At 61.8% G+C, this 19,913-nt stretch overlaps 4 protein-coding genes across 4 annotated transcripts in view; 2 read left to right on the top strand and 2 right to left on the bottom strand.

Annotated features, from left to right (window-relative positions):
• Positions 1 to 7,126, bottom strand: part of LOC140690054 (uncharacterized) — a 23,431-nt gene extending 16,305 nt beyond the window's left edge. Inside the window, exon 1 of the mRNA XM_072951576.1 lies at positions 7,003 to 7,126. The gene's annotated coding sequence lies outside the window, so the exon portion shown is untranslated. The remainder of the gene's footprint in view (positions 1 to 7,002) is intronic.
• The window catches only part of LOC116277736 (ankyrin repeat domain-containing protein 26-like), a 533,747-nt gene that overhangs the window by 195,457 nt on the left and 318,377 nt on the right, over positions 1 to 19,913 (top strand).
• The window catches only part of LOC140690089 (uncharacterized), a 380,224-nt gene that overhangs the window by 95,000 nt on the left and 265,311 nt on the right, over positions 1 to 19,913 (top strand). The window lies entirely within an intron of this gene.
• LOC140690053 (uncharacterized) overlaps positions 1 to 19,913 on the bottom strand; it is a 21,062-nt gene extending 1,149 nt beyond the window's left edge. Inside the window, exons 1-4 of the mRNA XM_072951575.1 lie at positions 19,640 to 19,913; positions 9,945 to 10,064; positions 9,386 to 9,512; positions 7,614 to 8,358 (exon numbers count right to left, since the gene is read on the bottom strand). Of these exons, the coding sequence (XP_072807676.1) occupies positions 7,614 to 8,358; positions 9,386 to 9,455 (815 nt within the window). The 5' untranslated portion in view covers positions 9,456 to 9,512; positions 9,945 to 10,064; positions 19,640 to 19,913. The remainder of the gene's footprint in view (positions 1 to 7,613; positions 8,359 to 9,385; positions 9,513 to 9,944; positions 10,065 to 19,639) is intronic.

Below are 19,913 nucleotides of genomic sequence, written 5' to 3'. Positions count from 1 at the left end.
CACTCCTGGGCCTGCACACTCCTCGGACTGCACAATCCATGGCCTGCCCTCTCCTGGGCCTGCACAATCCTGGGACAGCACACACCTGGGCCTGCACACTCCTGGACGTGCACAAACCTGGGTCTTCACGAATTGGGCCTGTACACTCCTGGGCCTGCAACTCCTGTACCTGTTCCCTCCTGTGACTACATACTCCTGGGCCTGAAATCTCCTGGTCCTGCACACTCCTGGGTCTGAACACTACTGGCCCTGCACACTCTTGGGCCTGCACACTTCTGGCCCTGCACACTCCTGGGCCTGCCTTCTCCTGGGCCCACACAATCCCTCATCAGCACACTCCTGGGCCTGCACACTCCTGCGCCTTCCCTCTCTTGGGCCTGCCCCCAATTCGGCCGGCCCTCTCCTACCCCTGCACACCCTTGGGTCTGCACACTACTGGGCCTACTCTTACGTGGGCCTGCACACTCCTGGGCCTGCACACTCCTGATTCTCTACAATCCAGGGCCTGAACACTGCTGGGCCTCACAGCCCTGGGCCTGCACACTCCTGGGCCTGCACACTCCAGTGTCTGTACCCTCCTGGGCCTGCACACGGCTGGGCCTGCCCTGTCCTGGGCCCGCACAATCCCTTCTGTGCACACTCCTGGGCCTGCACACTCCTGTACCTGCACAACCCTGTACCTGCTCCCTACTGTGATTACATACTCCTGGGCCTGAAATCTCCTGGTCCTGCACACTCCTGGGCCTGAACACTACTGGCCCTGCACACTCTTGGGCCTGCACACTTCTGGCCCTGCACACTCCAGGGCCTGCCTTCTCCTGGGACCACACAATCCCTCGTCAGCACACTCCTGGGCCTGCACACTCCTGCGCCTTCCCTCTCCTGGGCCTGCCCCCAATTCAGCCGGCCCTCTCCTACCCCTGCACACCCTTGGGCCTGCACACTACTGGGCCTGCTCCTACGTGGGCCTGCACACTCCTGGGCCTGCACACTCCTGATTCTCTACAATCCAGGGCCTGAACACTGCTGGGCCTCACAGCCCTGGGCCTGCACACTCCTGGGCCTGCACACTCCAGTGTCTGTACCCTCCTGGGCCTGCACACGGCTGGGCCTGCCCTGTCCTGGGCCCGCACAATCCCTTGTGTGCACACTCCTGGGCCTGCACACTCCTGTACCTGCACAACCCTGTACCTGCTCCCTCCTGTGACTACATACTCCTGGGCCTGAAATCTCCTGGTCCTGCACACTCCTGGGCCTGAACACTACTGGCCTTGCATACTCTTGGGCCTGCACACTTCTGGCCCTGCACACTCCTGGGCCTGCCTTCTCCTGGGCCCACACAATCCCTCGTCTGCACACACCTGGGCCTGGACACTCCTGCGCCTTCCCTCTGCTGGGCCTGCCCCCAATTCGGCCGGCACTCTCCTGGACCTGCACACTCCTGGGCCTGACCTATCCTAGGCCTGCACAGTCCTGGATCTGCACACTTCTGGGCCTGCTCCCTCCTGTGCCATCACACTTCTGGGACTGCACACTTGTGCGCCTGCACACTCCTGGGCCTGCACACTCCTGGGCTTACACAATAATGGGTCTGCACACACCTGGGACAGCACCCTGCTGGGCCTGCACACTACTGGGTCTGCACATCCCAGAGCCTGCACACACCTGGGCCTGCACACTCCTTGGCCTGTTCCGTATTGTGACTGCACACTACTGGGCCTGCACGCTCCTGGACCTGTGCACACCGGGGACTGCACACTCCTGGACCTGTACACTCCTGGGACTTCCCTGGCCTGGGCCTTCACTGGCCTAGGCTTGCACACTACTGGGCCTGCACACTGCTCGAACTGCACACTCATGGGCCTGCACACAACAGGACCTGCACAATCTTGGGCATTAACACACCTGGGCCTGTATAGTCCTGATTCTGTACAATCCAGGGCCTGAACACTGCTGGGCCTCACAGCCCTGGGCATGCATACTCCTGGGCCTGAACACTCCAGGGTCTGTACCCTCCTGGGCCTGCCCTGGCCCGGGCCTGCACCCTCCTTGGCCTGCACACTCCTCTGTCTGCACACTCCTGGGCCTGCACACTCCTGGACCTGCACAATGTTGGGCCTAAACACACCTGGGCCTGTATACTCCTGGACCTGCACACTCCTGTGACTGATCCCTCCTGTGTCTGCACACTCCTGGGCCTGCACACTGCTGGGCCTGCCCTCTCCTGGGCTCGCACAATCCCTCGTGTGCACACTCAAGGGCCTGCACACTCCAGGGCCTGTACGCATCTATCCTTACACACTCCTTGCCTGCAAACTCCTGGGCCTCCTCCCTCCTGTACCTACACACTCCTGGGCCTGCACCACCCAGGGCCTGCAGACTCCTGGGACTGCACACACCAGGGCATGCACTCTCCTGGACCTGTGCACACCTGGGCCTGCACGAACATTGGCCTGTACACTCCTGGGCTTCCACACTCCTGTACCTGCTCCCTCCTGTGACTACATACTCCTCGGCCTACAAACTCCTGGTCCTGAACACTCCTGGGCCTGAACACTATTGGCACTGCACACTCTTGGGACAGCACACTTCTGGCCCTGCACACTCCTGCGCCTTCCAATTCCTGGGCCTGCCCCCAATTCGGCCGGCCCTATCCTGCACCTGCACACTCTGGGCCTGCACACTACTGGGACTGCTCCCACTTGTGCCTGCACACACCTGGGTCTGCACACTCCTCGGTCTGCTGCCTCCTGTGCCTGCACACTCCTGGGCATGCACACGCCTGGGCCTGCCCTCTGCTTGGTGGGCACGGTCCTGGGACTCCCCATTCCTGCGCCTGAACACCCTTGGACCTGCCCTTTCTTGGGCCTGCACACTCTGGGGCCTGACGTCCCCTGGTTCTGCACACTACAGGGACTGCACACTCCTGGGCCTGCACACTGCTGGGTCTGCACAGCCCTGGGCCTGCACACTCCTGTCTCTGCACACTCCGGTGTCTGCACACTCCTGGGCCTGAACACTCCTGGACCTGCCCTGGACTGGGCCTGCACCCTCCTTTGCCTGCACCCTCCTTTGCCTGCACACTCCTGGGTCTGCACACTACTGGGGCTGCTCCCACATGTGCCTGCACACTCCTGGGGGTGCACACTGCTTGGTCTGCACAGTCCTGGGCCTGCACATTCCAGGGATTGTCCTCTCCAGGGCCTGCACACTCCTGGGCCTGCACCCTCCTTGTCCTGCGCACTCCTCTGTCTGCACACTCCTGGGCCTGCACACTCCTGGGCCTGCAAAATGCTGGGCCTGCCCACGCCTGGGCCTGCAAATCCGGGGCCTGCACACACATGGGCCTGTACACACCTGGGCCTGCCCTGGTCTGGGCCTGCATATTCCTTTTCCTGCACACTCCTCTGTCTGCCCACTCCTGTGCCTGTACACTCCTGGACCTACACAATGTTGGGCCTGCACACAACTGGGCCTGTATACCCCTGGACCTGCACAATCCAGTGACTGATCCCTCCTGTGTCTGCACACTCCTGGGCCTGCACACACCGGGGCCTGCCCTCTCCTGGGCCTGCACACACCTGGGACTGCACAGGCCTGGGCCTGCACTCTACTTGGCCTGCACACTGTTGGGCCTTCTCCCTCCTGTGACTGCATATTCCTAGGCAAGCACAGTCTTGGGCCTACACACCCCTGGCCCTGCCCTATCCCAGGCCAGCCCACACCTCGGCCGACCCTCTCATGAACCTGCACACTCCTGGGGCTGCACACTCCAGGGCCTGCTCGCATCTGTCCCTACACACTCCTTGGCCTAAAAACTCCTGGGCCTGCTCCCTCCTGCACCTACATATCCCTGGGCCTGCACACTCCAGGGCCGGTGCTCTTCTGGGCCTGCACCCTCCTAGGACTACACTCACCTGGGCCTAAACACTCCTGGACCTGCCCACACCTGGGCCTGCATGAACCTGGGCTTGTACACTCCTGGGCCTGATCCCACCAATGCCTGTACACTCCTCGGCATGTTCCGATCTGTGCCGGCACAATCCTGGGGCTGCACACGGCTTGGCCTGCACAGCCCTGATCCTGTACAATCCTGGGCCTGCACACCCTTGTCTCTGCACAAGCTGGTGTCTGCACACTCCTGGGCCTGCACACTCCTCGGACTGCACAATCCATGGCCTGCCCTCTCCTGGGCCTGCACAATCCTGGGACAGCACACACCTGGGCCTGCACACTCCTGGACGTGCACAAACCTGGGCCTTCACGAATTGGGCCTGTACACTCCTGGGCCTGCAACTCCTGTACCTGCTCCCTCCTGTGACTACATACTCCTGGGTCTGAAATCTCCTAGTCCTGCACACTCCTGGGCTTGAACACTACTGGCCCTGCACACTCTTGGGCCTGCACACTTCTGGCCCTGCACACTCCTGGGCCTGCCTTCTCCTGGGCCCGCACAATCCCTCGTGTGCACACTCCTTGGCCTGCACACTCCTGGGCCTTCCCCCTAATGGGCCTGCCCCCAATTCGCCCGGCCCTCTCCTGGACCTGCACACTCTTGGGCCTGCATACTACTGGTCCTGCTCCCACTTGTGCCTGCACAATCATGGGCCTACACACTCCAGGGCCTGCCCTCTACTGGGCCCGCATACTCCTGGGACAGCAGACACCTGGGCCTACAGAATCCTGGACCTACGCACAGCTGGGCCTGCATCAACCTTGGCTTGTACGCTCCTGGGTCTTCTCCCACATATGCCTATTCACTCCTAGGCTTGTTCCCATCTGTGCCGGCACATTCCTGGGGCTCCAAATGGCTTGGCCTGCACAGCCCTTGGCCTGTACAATCCTGGGCCTACACACTCCTGTCTCTGCACACTGCGGTGTCTGCACACACCTGGGCCTGCAACTCCTGGGCCTGCACACACCGGGGCCTGCCCTCTCTGGGCCTGCACACACCTGGGACTGCACACGCCCGGGCATGTACACTCCTGGACCTGCACACAACTGGGCCTGTACACTCCTGGACCTGCCCTGGTCTGGGCCTGCACCCTCCTTGGGCTGCACACTCCTCTGTCTGCACACTCCTGGGCCTGAACACTTCTGGCCCTGCACACTGTTGGGCCTATCTTCTCCTGGGCCCGCACAATCCCTCGTGTGCACACTCCTTGGCCTGCACACTCCTGGGCCTTCCTCCTAAATGGCCTGCCCCCAATTCTGCCGGCCCTCTCCTGGACCTGAACACTCTTGGGCCTGCACACTACTGGTCCTGCTCCCACTTGTGCCTGCACAATCCTGGGCCTACACACTCCAGGGCCTGTACATTCCTGCACCTGTTCCCTCCTTTACCTGCACACTGCTGTGCCGACACTCTCCCAGGCCTGTACACTCCTGGGCCTGTCCTGGCCTGAGCCTGCACCCCCCTGGGCCTGCACACTCCTCTCTGTCTGCACACTACTGGGCCTTCCCTCTCTTGGGGCTGCCCCCAATTCGGCCGGCCCTCTCCTCGACCTGCACACTCCTGGCCTGCACACTCCAGGGCCTGCGCTCTCCTAGGCCTGCACACTCCTGGGTCTGCACCCACCTGGGCTTGCACACTCTTCTCTCTGCACACTCCTGGGCCTAAACAATCCTGGGCCTGCACACTCCTGGGCCTGCACAGCCCACAGCCTGCACACACCTGGGCCTGTACACTCCTGGGCCAGTACATTCTTCTGCCTGATCCCTCCCGTGTCTGCACACTCCTGGGTTGCACACACCTGGGCCTGCACACTCCTGGACCTGCGCAAACCTGGGCCTTCACGAATTGGGCCTGTACACTCCTGGGCCTGCAACTCCTGTACCTGCTCCCTCCTGTGACTACATACTCCTGGGCCTGAAATCTCCTGGTCCTGCACACTCCTGGGTCTGAACACTACTGGCCCTGCATACTCTTGGGCCTGCCCACTTCTGGCCCTGCACACTCCTGGGCCTGACTTCTCCTGGGCCCACACAATCCCTCGTCTGCACACTCCTGGGCCTGCACACTCCTGCACCTTCCCTCTCCTTGTCCTGCCCCCATTCGGCCGGCCCTCTCCTACCCCTGCACACTCTTGGGCCTGCACACTACTGGGCCTGCTCCTACGTGTGCCTGCACACACCTGGGCCTGCACACCAGCCCTCTGTGGGGCCCTTCCTTTGCTGAGTCTGTGCATGAGCTCCCTGTGATGCCAGCCCACAGAGGTGACAGGTGCAGTAGGTGTTTGTGGTTCTAGAGACATGATGGCTCTCCTAGGAAGCCGGGTCCAGATGATCCCCACTGCGCCGATGGGGGATTGGGGAGACCCTGAGAAGCAGGTGGCTTGTCCAGGGTGACAGCACTGCTGGCGGGGGAGCCGGGTCTGAAGCCAGCTGTGTCATCAGAGCTGTGACCCTGGCTGCATCCAGGCCTCCCCAGGGCTATAGGAGGGGCCGAGTTGGTGTCACTGGGTGGACATGGCATGGGGTGGGAAGTGAGCCATCAACAGCCCAAAAAGGCCCTTGGGGAGCTTTGTGTAAGGAGGAAGCTTGGGGAAGGGGACCCCAGGAAGTGACCTCACTTCCCTGGCAACAGAGCCCAACAGAACTTGGGACCCAGGTCACCAGGCACCCGCTGTGTAGAGAAGGACACTTCTCAACTGACTTGGCTGGTGAACTCAGCTCAGCTCAGACATGTTTTGTTGCATCCCAAGATCCCGAGGTCGCGGCCCCCGGAAAGCCCGCAGCAACGGCCTTTGCCAACAGTGCCGACAGTGGGTCGGGTCTCACCCCAGGCGCCTCTGGCCTTTTGGCCAGAGGGACCGAAAGGTAACACAGGGAGGCCCAGGGCAGGCCCGCCCAGGCCGGGCCACCACTCAGACCCCACCCGGGTGGCCCCACAGCCCCTTCCTGACTGGTGGCGGTGGGGCAGTCATGTTGGGGGGGTCCTGCCTCAAGCAAGAGCAGGCTGAGGAAGGGTCAGAGGCCTGGGGGGCCGATCACGTCACCAACCTGGGTCCAAGCGGGCTGGCTGGGATGTGGAGAACCGGGGCAGGGCCCTGCTGCCCGAGGTGGCGCCCACGCCCTAGGGTGTGTCTCTTGCCTCCCGGGTGACTGAGATGACCAAGGTCCCAGTCTGATCAGGCAGCAGACGGTCGAGTGGGGCAGAAGCAGGAGTGGTCCTGGCCAGGCAGGGCTCTGAGACCTGCGGGCCGGGCCGGCTGCCGGTCACTGTCATTGCAGAGCCAGACACCGCAGGATCCGGGGAACCAGGACACTCATGCCAGCTCCCCAAGTGAGGGGCTGGTGTGCCACACTGTGGAAGGCCAGCACAGGCTCCGGAAGAGTCTGGGTATGAAGGGCTCCCCACCACCACAGCCTCCTGCCCAGACATCGCCCAGGTCTCTCCCCAGGATCTTGCCTGCAGCTCCTGAAGAGCCTGCTGCTCCTGCTCATCTAGCCGCTCCTGAAGAGCCTGCCGCTCCTGCTGATCTTGCCGCTCTTGAACAACCTGCAGCTCCTGAAGAGCAAGCCTCTCCTCCTGATCTAGCCGCTCCTGAAGAGCCCGCCGCTCCTGAAGAGCCCACGGCTCCTGAAGAGCCTGCCGCTCCTGAAGAGCCCACCGATCCTGAAGAGCCTGACGCTCCTGCTGATCTAGCTGCTCCTGAAGAGCCCGCCATTCCTGCTGATCTAGCCGCTCCTGAGGAGCCTGCAGCTCCTGAAGAGCCTGCCATTCCTGAAGAGCCCGCCGCTCCTGAAGAGCCCGCCGCTCCTGAAGCGCCTGCCGTTCCTGCTGATCTAGCCGCTCCTGAAGAGCCCGCCATTCCTGCTGATCTAGCCACTCCTGAAGAACCTGCTGTTCCTGCTGATCTAGCCGCTCCTGAAGAGCCTGCAGCTCCTGAAGAGCCTGCCGCTCCTGCTGATCTTGCCACTCCTGAAGAGCCTGCCGCTCCTGAAGAGCCCACCGATCCTGAAGAGCCTGACGCTCCTGCTGATCTAGCTGCTCCTGAAGAGCCCGCCATTCCTGCTGATCTAGCTGCTCCTGAAGAGCCCGCCATTCCTGCTGATCTAGCCGCTCCTGAAGAGCCCGCCATTCCTGCTGATCTAGCCGCTCCTGAGGAGCCTGCAGCTCCTGAAGAGCCTGCCATTCCTGAAGAGCCTGCAGCTCCTGAAGAGCCTGCCATTCCTGCTCATCTAGCCGCTCCTGAAGAGCCTGCAGCTCCTGAAGAGCCTGCCATTCCTGAAGAGCCCGCCGCTCCTGAAGAGCCTGCCGCTCCTGCTGATCTTGCCACTCCTGAAGAGCCTGCCGCTCCTGCTGATCTTGCTGCTCCTGAGAAGCCTGCAGTTCCTGCACCTGCACCTGGGCCGCTGGGCAGTGGAGAACCATTTCAGGCATCATCACCCCCTAGGGCTCTGCCCCCTCTGCACCCTCCTACACCTTCTCCAAAATCCCACCATAAATCCCCTCCCCTACCCGAAGTTGACTTCCCTACCCCTGAATTTGCTTTTGTTTTGTTTTTCTTTAGTTTAGTTTATTTGTTTTACATCATTTATGGCATCCTATATTTTTCCATTTTCCACTTCCTTTAATAAAATACAGATTTTTTTCCCTTTTAAATTGTGCATTTCAGGAACATTAAGTGCATTCCCATGCTGTCCGACCATCACTACCATGTAGTTTTATGCTCTTTACGCTATTTATGCCCGTGAAGTACATCCCACCACGGCCTCAAACCCCTCATCTGGACACTCCTGGGCATGCACACTCCTGGGCCTGCACACTCCTGGATCTGTACACTCCTGGGCCTTCCCTGGCATGGGCCTTCTCTGGCCCTGGCTTGCACACTACTGGGCCTGCACACTCCTGGACTGCACACTCATGGGCCTGAACACTCCAGGACATGCACAATCTTGAGCCTGAACACACCTGGGCCTGTGTACTCCTGATTTTGCACACTCCTGGGCCTGAACACTGCTGGGCCTGCACAGCCCTAGGCCTGTACAATTCTGGGCCTGCACACTCCTGTCTCTGCACACTCCGGAGTCTGCACACGCCTGGGCCTGCACACTCCTGGGCCTGTACACCCCTGGGCCTGCACCCTCCTTGGCCTGCACACTCCTCTGTCTGCACACAGCTGGGCCTGCAAACTTCAGGGCCTGCACTCTACTTGGCCTGCACACTACTGGGCCTGCTCCCTCCTATGCCTGCACACTCCTGGGCATGCACACTCCTGGGCCTGCACACTCCTGGGCCTGCCCTGTCCCTGGCACCAGCCTCCTTCACCCCAACGGTGCCACTCACACGGCTGCGGCGTCTAGCCAGGAGCCCCCAACCGAAACCCCTCCCGAGGGACCCCCTTGCCGGCCCCCAGGGAAGCAGCGGGGCTCCTCTTACCTGCGAGGCGGAGACGTAGTCCAGCTGCAGCCTGACGTCCAGCTGCCGGGCGTGCAGGGCCAGCGTGCATGAGGGCAGCAGGATGGCCGTGATCGGCTGGAAGCTGCCCCCGGAGCCTCTACCGCCCCTTGGGGAAGAGGAGGAGGAAAATCCACGTCAGTGCCAAGAACACAGGACCCGTCCACAGAGGGCCCCTCAGGTGTGACAACCCCAGAGGCGCCCGCAGCCGACCTGGGCTGAGAGCCACTTTTCTCGCGGAAGCTCAAGGACCTATGCTGAGCCTCCCTCTCCCTCCCTAAAGAGGGAAAACCCAGAGGCTTTCTAACTTTGCACTCACTGTCCATGTATCAGCCATGTCTAGTTTACCTCCCCAGCAGGGCAGAACCCCTCCCTGCCTTCCCCACCCTCTGCAGGCGGCTCTCGGGGGCCGGAGGGGCACCCTTCCTCCCTGAGGCCAGCCCTGCTGGGGCAGCAGTTGTAATAGAAAAGACCAAATCTGACTGCCTATTAGATCTGTTCTTTTTCCTTTAACCCTCTGCTGTTTTCCAGGCTGTCTTACCAGCTCTGCCCCTTTTGTAAAACAATGTTGCCTTCAGCCTGAAATTGACAGCAGAGCCTGTTCTCAAGGCTCTCAGCCTTCAGGATAAGAGCTCTTTTCCTCTCCTATACACACAACAAGCTGCAGAACAGAAAGTAACATTTGTTTTGTTAGAGGTTTTACAGGGGCCCCATGAGCTGACCCACAACTGCAAAAACAAAGAATTCCTGCACCAAGGACTTTGCACCAACCACCCACAACCCCTCTCCTTTCGAGTGTAAAAGGAGCCTGAAGTCTCACTCGGAGAAGGTGGCTCTCCAGGACATTAGCCTGCCATCTTCTCGGTCAGCTGCCTTTCCAAATAAACTCACTATTCTTTACCCCGACACCGCGTCTCCCGATTTCTTGGCCTGTCGTGCGACTTGCGGAATGAGTGTGGACTTGGAAACACAGGGAAGGAAAGCCAAGTCAGGACTCTCACCCTCTGCCTCTGCTCAGAATACCACCAAGGGGTTGCTGGGACAGTGGACGGAAAACTGAGGCTGCAACACGACCATGAGCACTGGGCCTGGGTGGGAGAGATGGCGGGCGCTGTCCGAAGCGCACCCGGCCTCCTTCCGAGTCACATCACACCCACGTCCCCAGACCCAGGGAGGCCTGGAGCCCCACACAGCAGAGCGCCTCCAAACCTGCAGATGCCCAGTGACCGGTCCACTGTGCACCCTCTGGCGCCCTCCTCCCCGCTCCTCCTCCTTCTGCCCCGCTGGCTCAGCCCTGGTCCCACCACATCCTCACCCAGGGCCAGCACTGCTGCAGGAACACCCTCGGCAGGCCGCCCAGCCTCACGCCCTCAGGTCCGCACACCTGGTTGGTGCAGCTCTGCCCCTTTCCAGCCCTCACCACCGACTCTCCATCCGCCTGCTCTCCCGGCCTCCGCCCTCAGTCCTAGAGAGCGCCTCCTCTGGTCACAGCATCCTGCCCTCTAGGGTCGACAGGGCCTGCACATTCCTGGGCCTGCACACAACTGGGCCTGCACACTCTTGGACCTGCGCACTCCTGGACCTACGCACACCGGGGCCTGCAGGAACCTGGGCCTGTACACTCCCGGGCCGGTTCCGTATTGAATCTGCACACTTCTGGGCCTGCACGCCCCTGGACCTGCGCACACCTGGGCCTGCACGAACGTTGGCCTGTACACTCCTGTATCTGCTCACTCCTGTGACTGCATACTCCTGGGCCTGCAAACTCCTGGGCCTGTACACCCCTGGGCTGGCCCTGGCCTGAGCCTGAACCCCCCTGGGCCTGCACACTCCTCTGTCTGCACACTACTGGGCCTTCCCTCTCTTGGGCCTGCCCCCAATTCGGCCGGCACTCTCCTGGACCTGCACACTCCTGGGCCTGACCTATCCTAGGCCTGCACAGTCCTGGATCTGCACACTTCTGGGCCTGCTCCCTCCTGTGCCATCACACTTCTGGGACTGCACACTTGTGCGCCTGCACACTCCTGGGCCTGCACACTCCTGGGTCTGCACACTCCTTGGCCTGTTCCATATTGTGACTGCGCACTACTGGGCCTGCACGCTCCTGGACCTGCGCACACCGGGGCCTGCACGAACCTGGGCCTGTACACTCCTGGGCCTGCACACTCCTGTACCTGCTCACTCCTGTGACTGCATTCTCCTGGGCCTGCACACTCCTGGACCTGTACACTCCTGGGCCTTCCCTGGCCTATGCCTTCACTGGCCTAGGCTTGCACACTACTGGGCCTGCACACTGCTCGAACTGCACTTTCATGGGACTGCACACAACAGGACCTGCACAATCTTCGGCATTAACACACCTGGGCCTGTATACTTCTGATTCTGTACAATCCAGGGCCTACACAATCCTGGACCTACGCACACCTGTGACTGCATGAACCTTGGCTTGTACACTCCCAGGCCTTCTCCCACATATGCCTGTACACTCCTAGGCTTGTTCCCATCTGTGCCAGCACATTCCTGGGGCTGCACATGGCTTGGCCTGCACAGCCCTTGGCCTGTACAATCCTGGGCCTACACACTCCTGTCTGTGCACACGCCAGTGTCTGCACACACCTGGGTCTGCAACTCCTGGGCCTGCAAACACCGGGGCCTGCCCTCTCCTGGGCCTGCACACACCTGGGCCTGCACAGGCCTGGGCCTGCACTCTACTTGGCCTGCACACTGTTGGGCCTTCTCCCTCCTGTGACTGCATATTCCTAGGCAAGCACAGTCTTGGGCCTACACACCCCTGGCCCTGCCCTATCCCAGGCCAGCCCACACCTCGGCCGACCCTCTCATGAACCTGCACACTCCTGGGGCTGCACACTCCAGGGCCTGCTCGCATCTGTCCCTACACACTCCTTGGCCTAAAAACTCCTGGGCCTGCTCCCTCCTGCACCTACATATCCCTGGGCCTGCACACTCCAGGGCCGGTGCTCTTCTGGGCCTGCACCCTCCTAGGACTACACTCACCTGGGCCTAAACACTCCTGGACCTGCCCACACCTGGGCCTGCATGAACCTGGGCTTGTACACTCCTGGGCCTGATCCCACCAATGCCTGTACACTCCTCGGCATGTTCCGATCTGTGCCGGCACAATCCTGGGGCTGCACACGGCTTGGCCTGCACAGCCCTGATCCTGTACAATCCTGGGCCTGCACACCCTTGTCTCTGCACAAGCTGGTGTCTGCACACTCCTGGGCCTGCACACTCCTCGGACTGCACAATCCATGGCCTGCCCTCTCCTGGGCCTGCACAATCCTGGGACAGCACACACCTGGGCCTGCACACTCCTGGACGTGCACAAACCTGGGTCTTCACGAATTGGGCCTGTACACTCCTGGGCCTGCAACTCCTGTACCTGTTCCCTCCTGTGACTACATACTCCTGGGTCTGAAATCTCCTGGTCCTGCACACTCCTGGGTCTGAACACTACTGGCCCTGCACACTCTTGGGCCTGCACACTTCTGGCCCTGCACACTCCTGGGCCTGCCTTCTCCTGGGCCCACACAATCCCTCGTCAGCACACTCCTGGGCCTGCACACTCCTGCGCCTTCCCTCTCTTGGGCCTGCCCCCAATTCGGCCGGCCCTCTCCTACCCCTGCACACCCTTGGGTCTGCACACTACTGGGCCTACTCTTACGTGGGCCTGCACACTCCTGGGCCTGCACACTCCTGATTCTCTACAATCCAGAGCCTGAACACTGCTGGGCCTCACAGCCCTGGGCCTGCACACTCCTGGGCCTGCACACTCCAGTGTCTGTACCCTCCTGGGCCTGCACACGGCTGGGCCTGCCCTGTCCTGGGCCCGCACAATCCCTTCTGTGCACACTCCTGGGCCTGCACACTCCTGTACCTGCACAACCCTGTACCTGCTCCCTACTGTGATTACATACTCCTGGGCCTGAAATCTCCTGGTCCTGCACACTCCTGGGCCTGAACACTACTGGCCCTGCACACTCTTGGGCCTGCACACTTCTGGCCCTGCACACTCCAGGGCCTGCCTTCTCCTGGGACCACACAATCCCTCGTCAGCACACTCCTGGGCCTGCACACTCCTGCGCCTTCCCTCTCCTGGGCCTGCCCCCAATTCGGCCGGCCCTCTCCTACCCCTGCACACCCTTGGGCCTGCACACTACTGGGCCTGCTCCTACGTGGGCCTGCACACTCCTGGGCCTGCACACTCCTGATTCTCTACAATCCAGGGCCTGAACACTGCTGGGCCTCACAGCCCTGGGCCTGCACACTCCTGGGCCTGCACACTCCAGTGTCTGTACCCTCCTGGGCCTGCACACGGCTGGGCCTGCCCTGTCCTGGGCCCGCACAATCCCTTGTGTGCACACTCCTGGGCCTGCACACTCCTGTACCTGCACAACCCTGTACCTGCTCCCTCCTGTGACTACATACTCCTGGGCCTGAAATCTCCTGGTCCTGCACACTCCTGGGCCTGAACACTACTGGCCTTGCATACTCTTGGGCCTGCACACTTCTGGCCCTGCACACTCCTGGGCCTGCCTTCTCCTGGGCCCACACAATCCCTCGTCTGCACACACCTGGGCCTGGACACCCCTGCGCCTTCCCTCTGCTGGGCCTGCCCCCAATTCGGCCAGCACTCTCCTGGACCTGCACACTCCTGGGCCTGACCTATCCTAGGCCTGCACAGTCCTGGATCTGCACACTTCTGGGCCTGCTCCCTCCTGTGCCATCACACTTCTGGGACTGCACACTTGTGCGCCTGCACACTCCTGGGCCTGCACACTCCTGGGCTTACACAATAATGGGTCTGCACACACCTGGGACAGCACCCTGCTGGGCCTGCACACTACTGGGTCTGCACATCCCAGAGCCTGCACACACCTGGGCCTGCACACTCCTTGGCCTGTTCCGTATTGTGACTGCACACTACTGGGCCTGCACGCTCCTGGACCTGTGCACACCGGGGACTGCACACTCCTGGACCTGTACACTCCTGGGACTTCCCTGGCCTGGGCCTTCACTGGCCTAGGCTTGCACACTACTGGGCCTGCACACTGCTCGAACTGCACACTCATGGGCCTGCACACAACAGGACCTGCACAATCTTGGGCATTAACACACCTGGGCCTGTATAGTCCTGATTCTGTACAATCCAGGGCCTGAACACTGCTGGGCCTCACAGCCCTGGGCATGCATACTCCTGGGCCTGAACACTCCAGGGTCTGTACCCTCCTGGGCCTGCCCTGGCCCGGGCCTGCACCCTCCTTGGCCTGCACACTCCTCTGTCTGCACACTCCTGGGCCTGCACACTCCTGGACCTGCACAATGTTGGGCCTAAACACACCTGGGCCTGTATACTCCTGGACCTGCACACTCCTGTGACTGATCCCTCCTGTGTCTGCACACTCCTGGGCCTGCACACTGCTGGGCCTGCCCTCTCCTGGGCTCGCACAATCCCTCGTGTGCACACTCAAGGGCCTGCACACTCCAGGGCCTGTACGCATCTATCCTTACACACTCCTTGCCTGCAAACTCCTGGGCCTCCTCCCTCCTGTACCTACACACTCCTGGGCCTGCACCACCCAGGGCCTGCAGACTCCTGGGACTGCACACACCAGGGCATGCACTCTCCTGGACCTGTGCACACCTGGGCCTGCACGAACATTGGCCTGTACACTCCTGGGCTTCCACACTCCTGTACCTGCTCCCTCCTGTGACTACATACTCCTCGGCCTACAAACTCCTGGTCCTGAACACTCCTGGGCCTGAACACTATTGGCACTGCACACTCTTGGGACAGCACACTTCTGGCCCTGCACACTCCTGCGCCTTCCAATTCCTGGGCCTGCCCCCAATTCGGCCGGCCCTATCCTGCACCTGCACACTCTGGGCCTGCACACTACTGGGACTGCTCCCACTTGTGCCTGCACACACCTGGGTCTGCACACTCCTCGGTCTGCTGCCTCCTGTGCCTGCACACTCCTGGGCATGCACACGCCTGGGCCTGCCCTCTGCTTGGTGGGCACGGTCCTGGGACTCCCCATTCCTGCGCCTGAACACCCTTGGACCTGCCCTTTCTTGGGCCTGCACACTCTGGGGCCTGACGTCCCCTGGTTCTGCACACTACAGGGACTGCACACTCCTGGGCCTGCACACTGCTGGGTCTGCACAGCCCTGGGCCTGCACACTCCTGTCTCTGCACACTCCGGTGTCTGCACACTCCTGGGCCTGAACACTCCTGGACCTGCCCTGGACTGGGCCTGCACCCTCCTTTGCCTGCACCCTCCTTTGCCTGCACACTCCTGGGTCTGCACACTACTGGGGCTGCTCCCACATGTGCCTGCACACTCCTGGGGGTGCACACTGCTTGGTCTGCACAGTCCTGGGCCTGCACATTCCAGGGATTGTCCTCTCCAGGGCCTGCACACTCCTGGGCCTGCACCCTCCTTGTCCTGCGCACTCCTCTGTCTGCACACTCCTGGGCCTGCACACTCCTGGGCCTGCAAAATGCTGGGCCTGCCCACGCCTGGGCCTGCAAATCCGGGGCCTGCACACACATGGGCCTGTACACACCTGGGCCTGCCCTGGTCTGGGCCTGCATATTCCTTTTCCTGCACACTCCTCTGTCTGCCCACTCCTGTGCCTGTACACTCCTGGACCTACACAATGTTGGGCCTGCACACAACTGGGCCTGTATACCCCTGGACCTGCACAATCCAGTGACTGATCCCTCCTGTGTCTGCACACTCCTGGGCCTGCACACACCGGGGCCTGCCCTCTCCTGGGCCTGCACACACCTGGGACTGCACAGGCCTGGGCCTGCACTCTACTTGGCCTGCACACTGTTGGGCCTTCTCCCTCCTGTGACTGCATATTCCTAGGCAAGCACAGTCTTGGGCCTACACACCCCTGGCCCTGCCCTATCCCAGGCCAGCCCACACCTCGGCCGACCCTCTCATGAACCTGCACACTCCTGGGGCTGCACACTCCAGGGCCTGCTCGCATCTGTCCCTACACACTCCTTGGCCTAAAAACTCCTGGGCCTGCTCCCTCCTGCACCTACATATCCCTGGGCCTGCACACTCCAGGGCCGGTGCTCTTCTGGGCCTGCACCCTCCTAGGACTACACTCACCTGGGCCTAAACACTCCTGGACCTGCCCACACCTGGGCCTGCATGAACCTGGGCTTGTACACTCCTGGGCCTGATCCCACCAATGCCTGTACACTCCTCGGCATGTTCCGATCTGTGCCGGCACAATCCTGGGGCTGCACACGGCTTGGCCTGCACAGCCCTGATCCTGTACAATCCTGGGCCTGCACACCCTTGTCTCTGCACAAGCTGGTGTCTGCACACTCCTGGGCCTGCACACTCCTCGGACTGCACAATCCATGGCCTGCCCTCTCCTGGGCCTGCACAATCCTGGGACAGCACACACCTGGGCCTGCACACTCCTGGACGTGCACAAACCTGGGCCTTCACGAATTGGGCCTGTACACTCCTGGGCCTGCAACTCCTGTACCTGCTCCCTCCTGTGACTACATACTCCTGGGTCTGAAATCTCCTAGTCCTGCACACTCCTGGGCTTGAACACTACTGGCCCTGCACACTCTTGGGCCTGCACACTTCTGGCCCTGCACACTCCTGGGCCTGCCTTCTCCTGGGCCCGCACAATCCCTCGTGTGCACACTCCTTGGCCTGCACACTCCTGGGCCTTCCCCCTAATGGGCCTGCCCCCAATTCGCCCGGCCCTCTCCTGGACCTGCACACTCTTGGGCCTGCATACTACTGGTCCTGCTCCCACTTGTGCCTGCACAATCATGGGCCTACACACTCCAGGGCCTGCCCTCTACTGGGCCCGCATACTCCTGGGACAGCAGACACCTGGGCCTACAGAATCCTGGACCTACGCACAGCTGGGCCTGCATCAACCTTGGCTTGTACGCTCCTGGGTCTTCTCCCACATATGCCTATTCACTCCTAGGCTTGTTCCCATCTGTGCCGGCACATTCCTGGGGCTCCAAATGGCTTGGCCTGCACAGCCCTTGGCCTGTACAATCCTGGGCCTACACACTCCTGTCTCTGCACACTGCGGTGTCTGCACACACCTGGGCCTGCAACTCCTGGGCCTGCACACACCGGGGCCTGCCCTCTCTGGGCCTGCACACACCTGGGACTGCACACGCCCGGGCATGTACACTCCTGGACCTGCACACAACTGGGCCTGTACACTCCTGGACCTGCCCTGGTCTGGGCCTGCACCCTCCTTGGGCTGCACACTCCTCTGTCTGCACACTCCTGGGCCTGAACACTTCTGGCCCTGCACACTGTTGGGCCTATCTTCTCCTGGGCCCGCACAATCCCTCGTGTGCACACTCCTTGGCCTGCACACTCCTGGGCCTTCCTCCTAAATGGCCTGCCCCCAATTCTGCCGGCCCTCTCCTGGACCTGAACACTCTTGGGCCTGCACACTACTGGTCCTGCTCCCACTTGTGCCTGCACAATCCTGGGCCTACACACTCCAGGGCCTGTACATTCCTGCACCTGTTCCCTCCTTTACCTGCACACTGCTGTGCCGACACTCTCCCAGGCCTGTACACTCCTGGGCCTGTCCTGGCCTGAGCCTGCACCCCCCTGGGCCTGCACACTCCTCTCTGTCTGCACACTACTGGGCCTTCCCTCTCTTGGGGCTGCCCCCAATTCGGCCGGCCCTCTCCTCGACCTGCACACTCCTGGCCTGCACACTCCAGGGCCTGCGCTCTCCTAGGCCTGCACACTCCTGGGTCTGCACCCACCTGGGCTTGCACACTCTTCTCTCTGCACACTCCTGGGCCTAAACAATCCTGGGCCTGCACACTCCTGGGCCTGCACAGCCCACAGCCTGCACACACCTGGGCCTGTACACTCCTGGGCCAGTACATTCTTCTGCCTGATCCCTCCCGTGTCTGCACACTCCTGGGTTGCACACACCTGGGCCTGCACACTCCTGGACCTGCGCAAACCTGGGCCTTCACGAATTGGGCCTGTACACTCCTGGGCCTGCAACTCCTGTACCTGCTCCCTCCTGTGACTACATACTCCTGGGCCTGAAATCTCCTGGTCCTGCACACTCCTGGGTCTGAACACTACTGGCCCTGCATACTCTTGGGCCTGCCCACTTCTGGCCCTGCACACTCCTGGGCCTGACTTCTCCTGGGCCCACACAATCCCTCGTCTGCACACTCCTGGGCCTGCACACTCCTGCACCTTCCCTCTCCTTGTCCTGCCCCCATTCGGCCGGCCCTCTCCTACCCCTGCACACTCTTGGGCCTGCACACTACTGGGCCTGCTCCTACGTGTGCCTGCACACACCTGGGCCTGCACACCAGCCCTCTGTGGGGCCCTTCCTTTGCTGAGTCTGTGCATGAGCTCCCTGTGATGCCAGCCCACAGAGGTGACAGGTGCAGTAGGTGTTTGTGGTTCTAGAGACATGATGGCTCTCCTAGGAAGCCGGGTCCAGATGATCCCCACTGCGCCGATGGGGGATTGGGGAGACCCTGAGAAGCAGGTGGCTTGTCCAGGGTGACAGCACTGCTGGCGGGGGAGCCGGGTCTGAAGCCAGCTGTGTCATCAGAGCTGTGACCCTGGCTGCATCCAGGCCTCCCCAGGGCTATAGGAGGGGCCGAGTTGGTGTCACTGGGTGGACATGGCATGGGGTGGGAAGTGAGCCATCAACAGCCCAAAAAGGCCCTTGGGGAGCTTTGTGTAAGGAGGAAGCTTGGGGAAGGGGACCCCAGGAAGTGACCTCACTTCCCTGGCAACAGAGCCCAACAGAACTTGGGACCCAGGTCACCAGGCACCCGCTGTGTAGAGAAGGACACTTCTCAACTGACTTGGCTGGTGAACTCAGCTCAGCTCAGACATGTTTTGTTGCATCCCAAGATCCCGAGGTCGCGGCCCCCGGAAAGCCCGCAGCAACGGCCTTTGCCAACAGTGCCGACAGTGGGTCGGGTCTCACCCCAGGCGCCTCTGGCCTTTTGGCCAGAGGGACCGAAAGGTAACACAGGGAGGCCCAGGGCAGGCCCGCCCAGGCCGGGCCACCACTCAGACCCCACCCGGGTGGCCCCACAGCCCCTTCCTGACTGGTGGCGGTGGGGCAGTCATGTTGGGGGGGTCCTGCCTCAAGCAAGAGCAGGCTGAGGAAGGGTCAGAGGCCTGGGGGGCCGATCACGTCACCAACCTGGGTCCAAGCGGGCTGGCTGGGATGTGGAGAACCGGGGCAGGGCCCTGCTGCCCGAGGTGGCGCCCACGCCCTAGGGTGTGTCTCTTGCCTCCCGGGTGACTGAGATGACCAAGGTCCCAGTCTGATCAGGCAGCAGACGGTCGAGTGGGGCAGAAGCAGGAGTGGTCCTGGCCAGGCAGGGCTCTGAGACCTGCGGGCCGGGCCGGCTGCCGGTCACTGTCATTGCAGAGCCAGACACCGCAGGATCCGGGGAACCAGGACACTCATGCCA

Source organism: Vicugna pacos, chromosome 28 (genome assembly GCF_048564905.1).
Source record: "Vicugna pacos chromosome 28, VicPac4, whole genome shotgun sequence".
Lineage (NCBI taxonomy): Eukaryota > Metazoa > Chordata > Mammalia > Artiodactyla > Camelidae > Vicugna > Vicugna pacos.
This window is presented reverse-complemented; position numbering and strand designations above follow the sequence as displayed.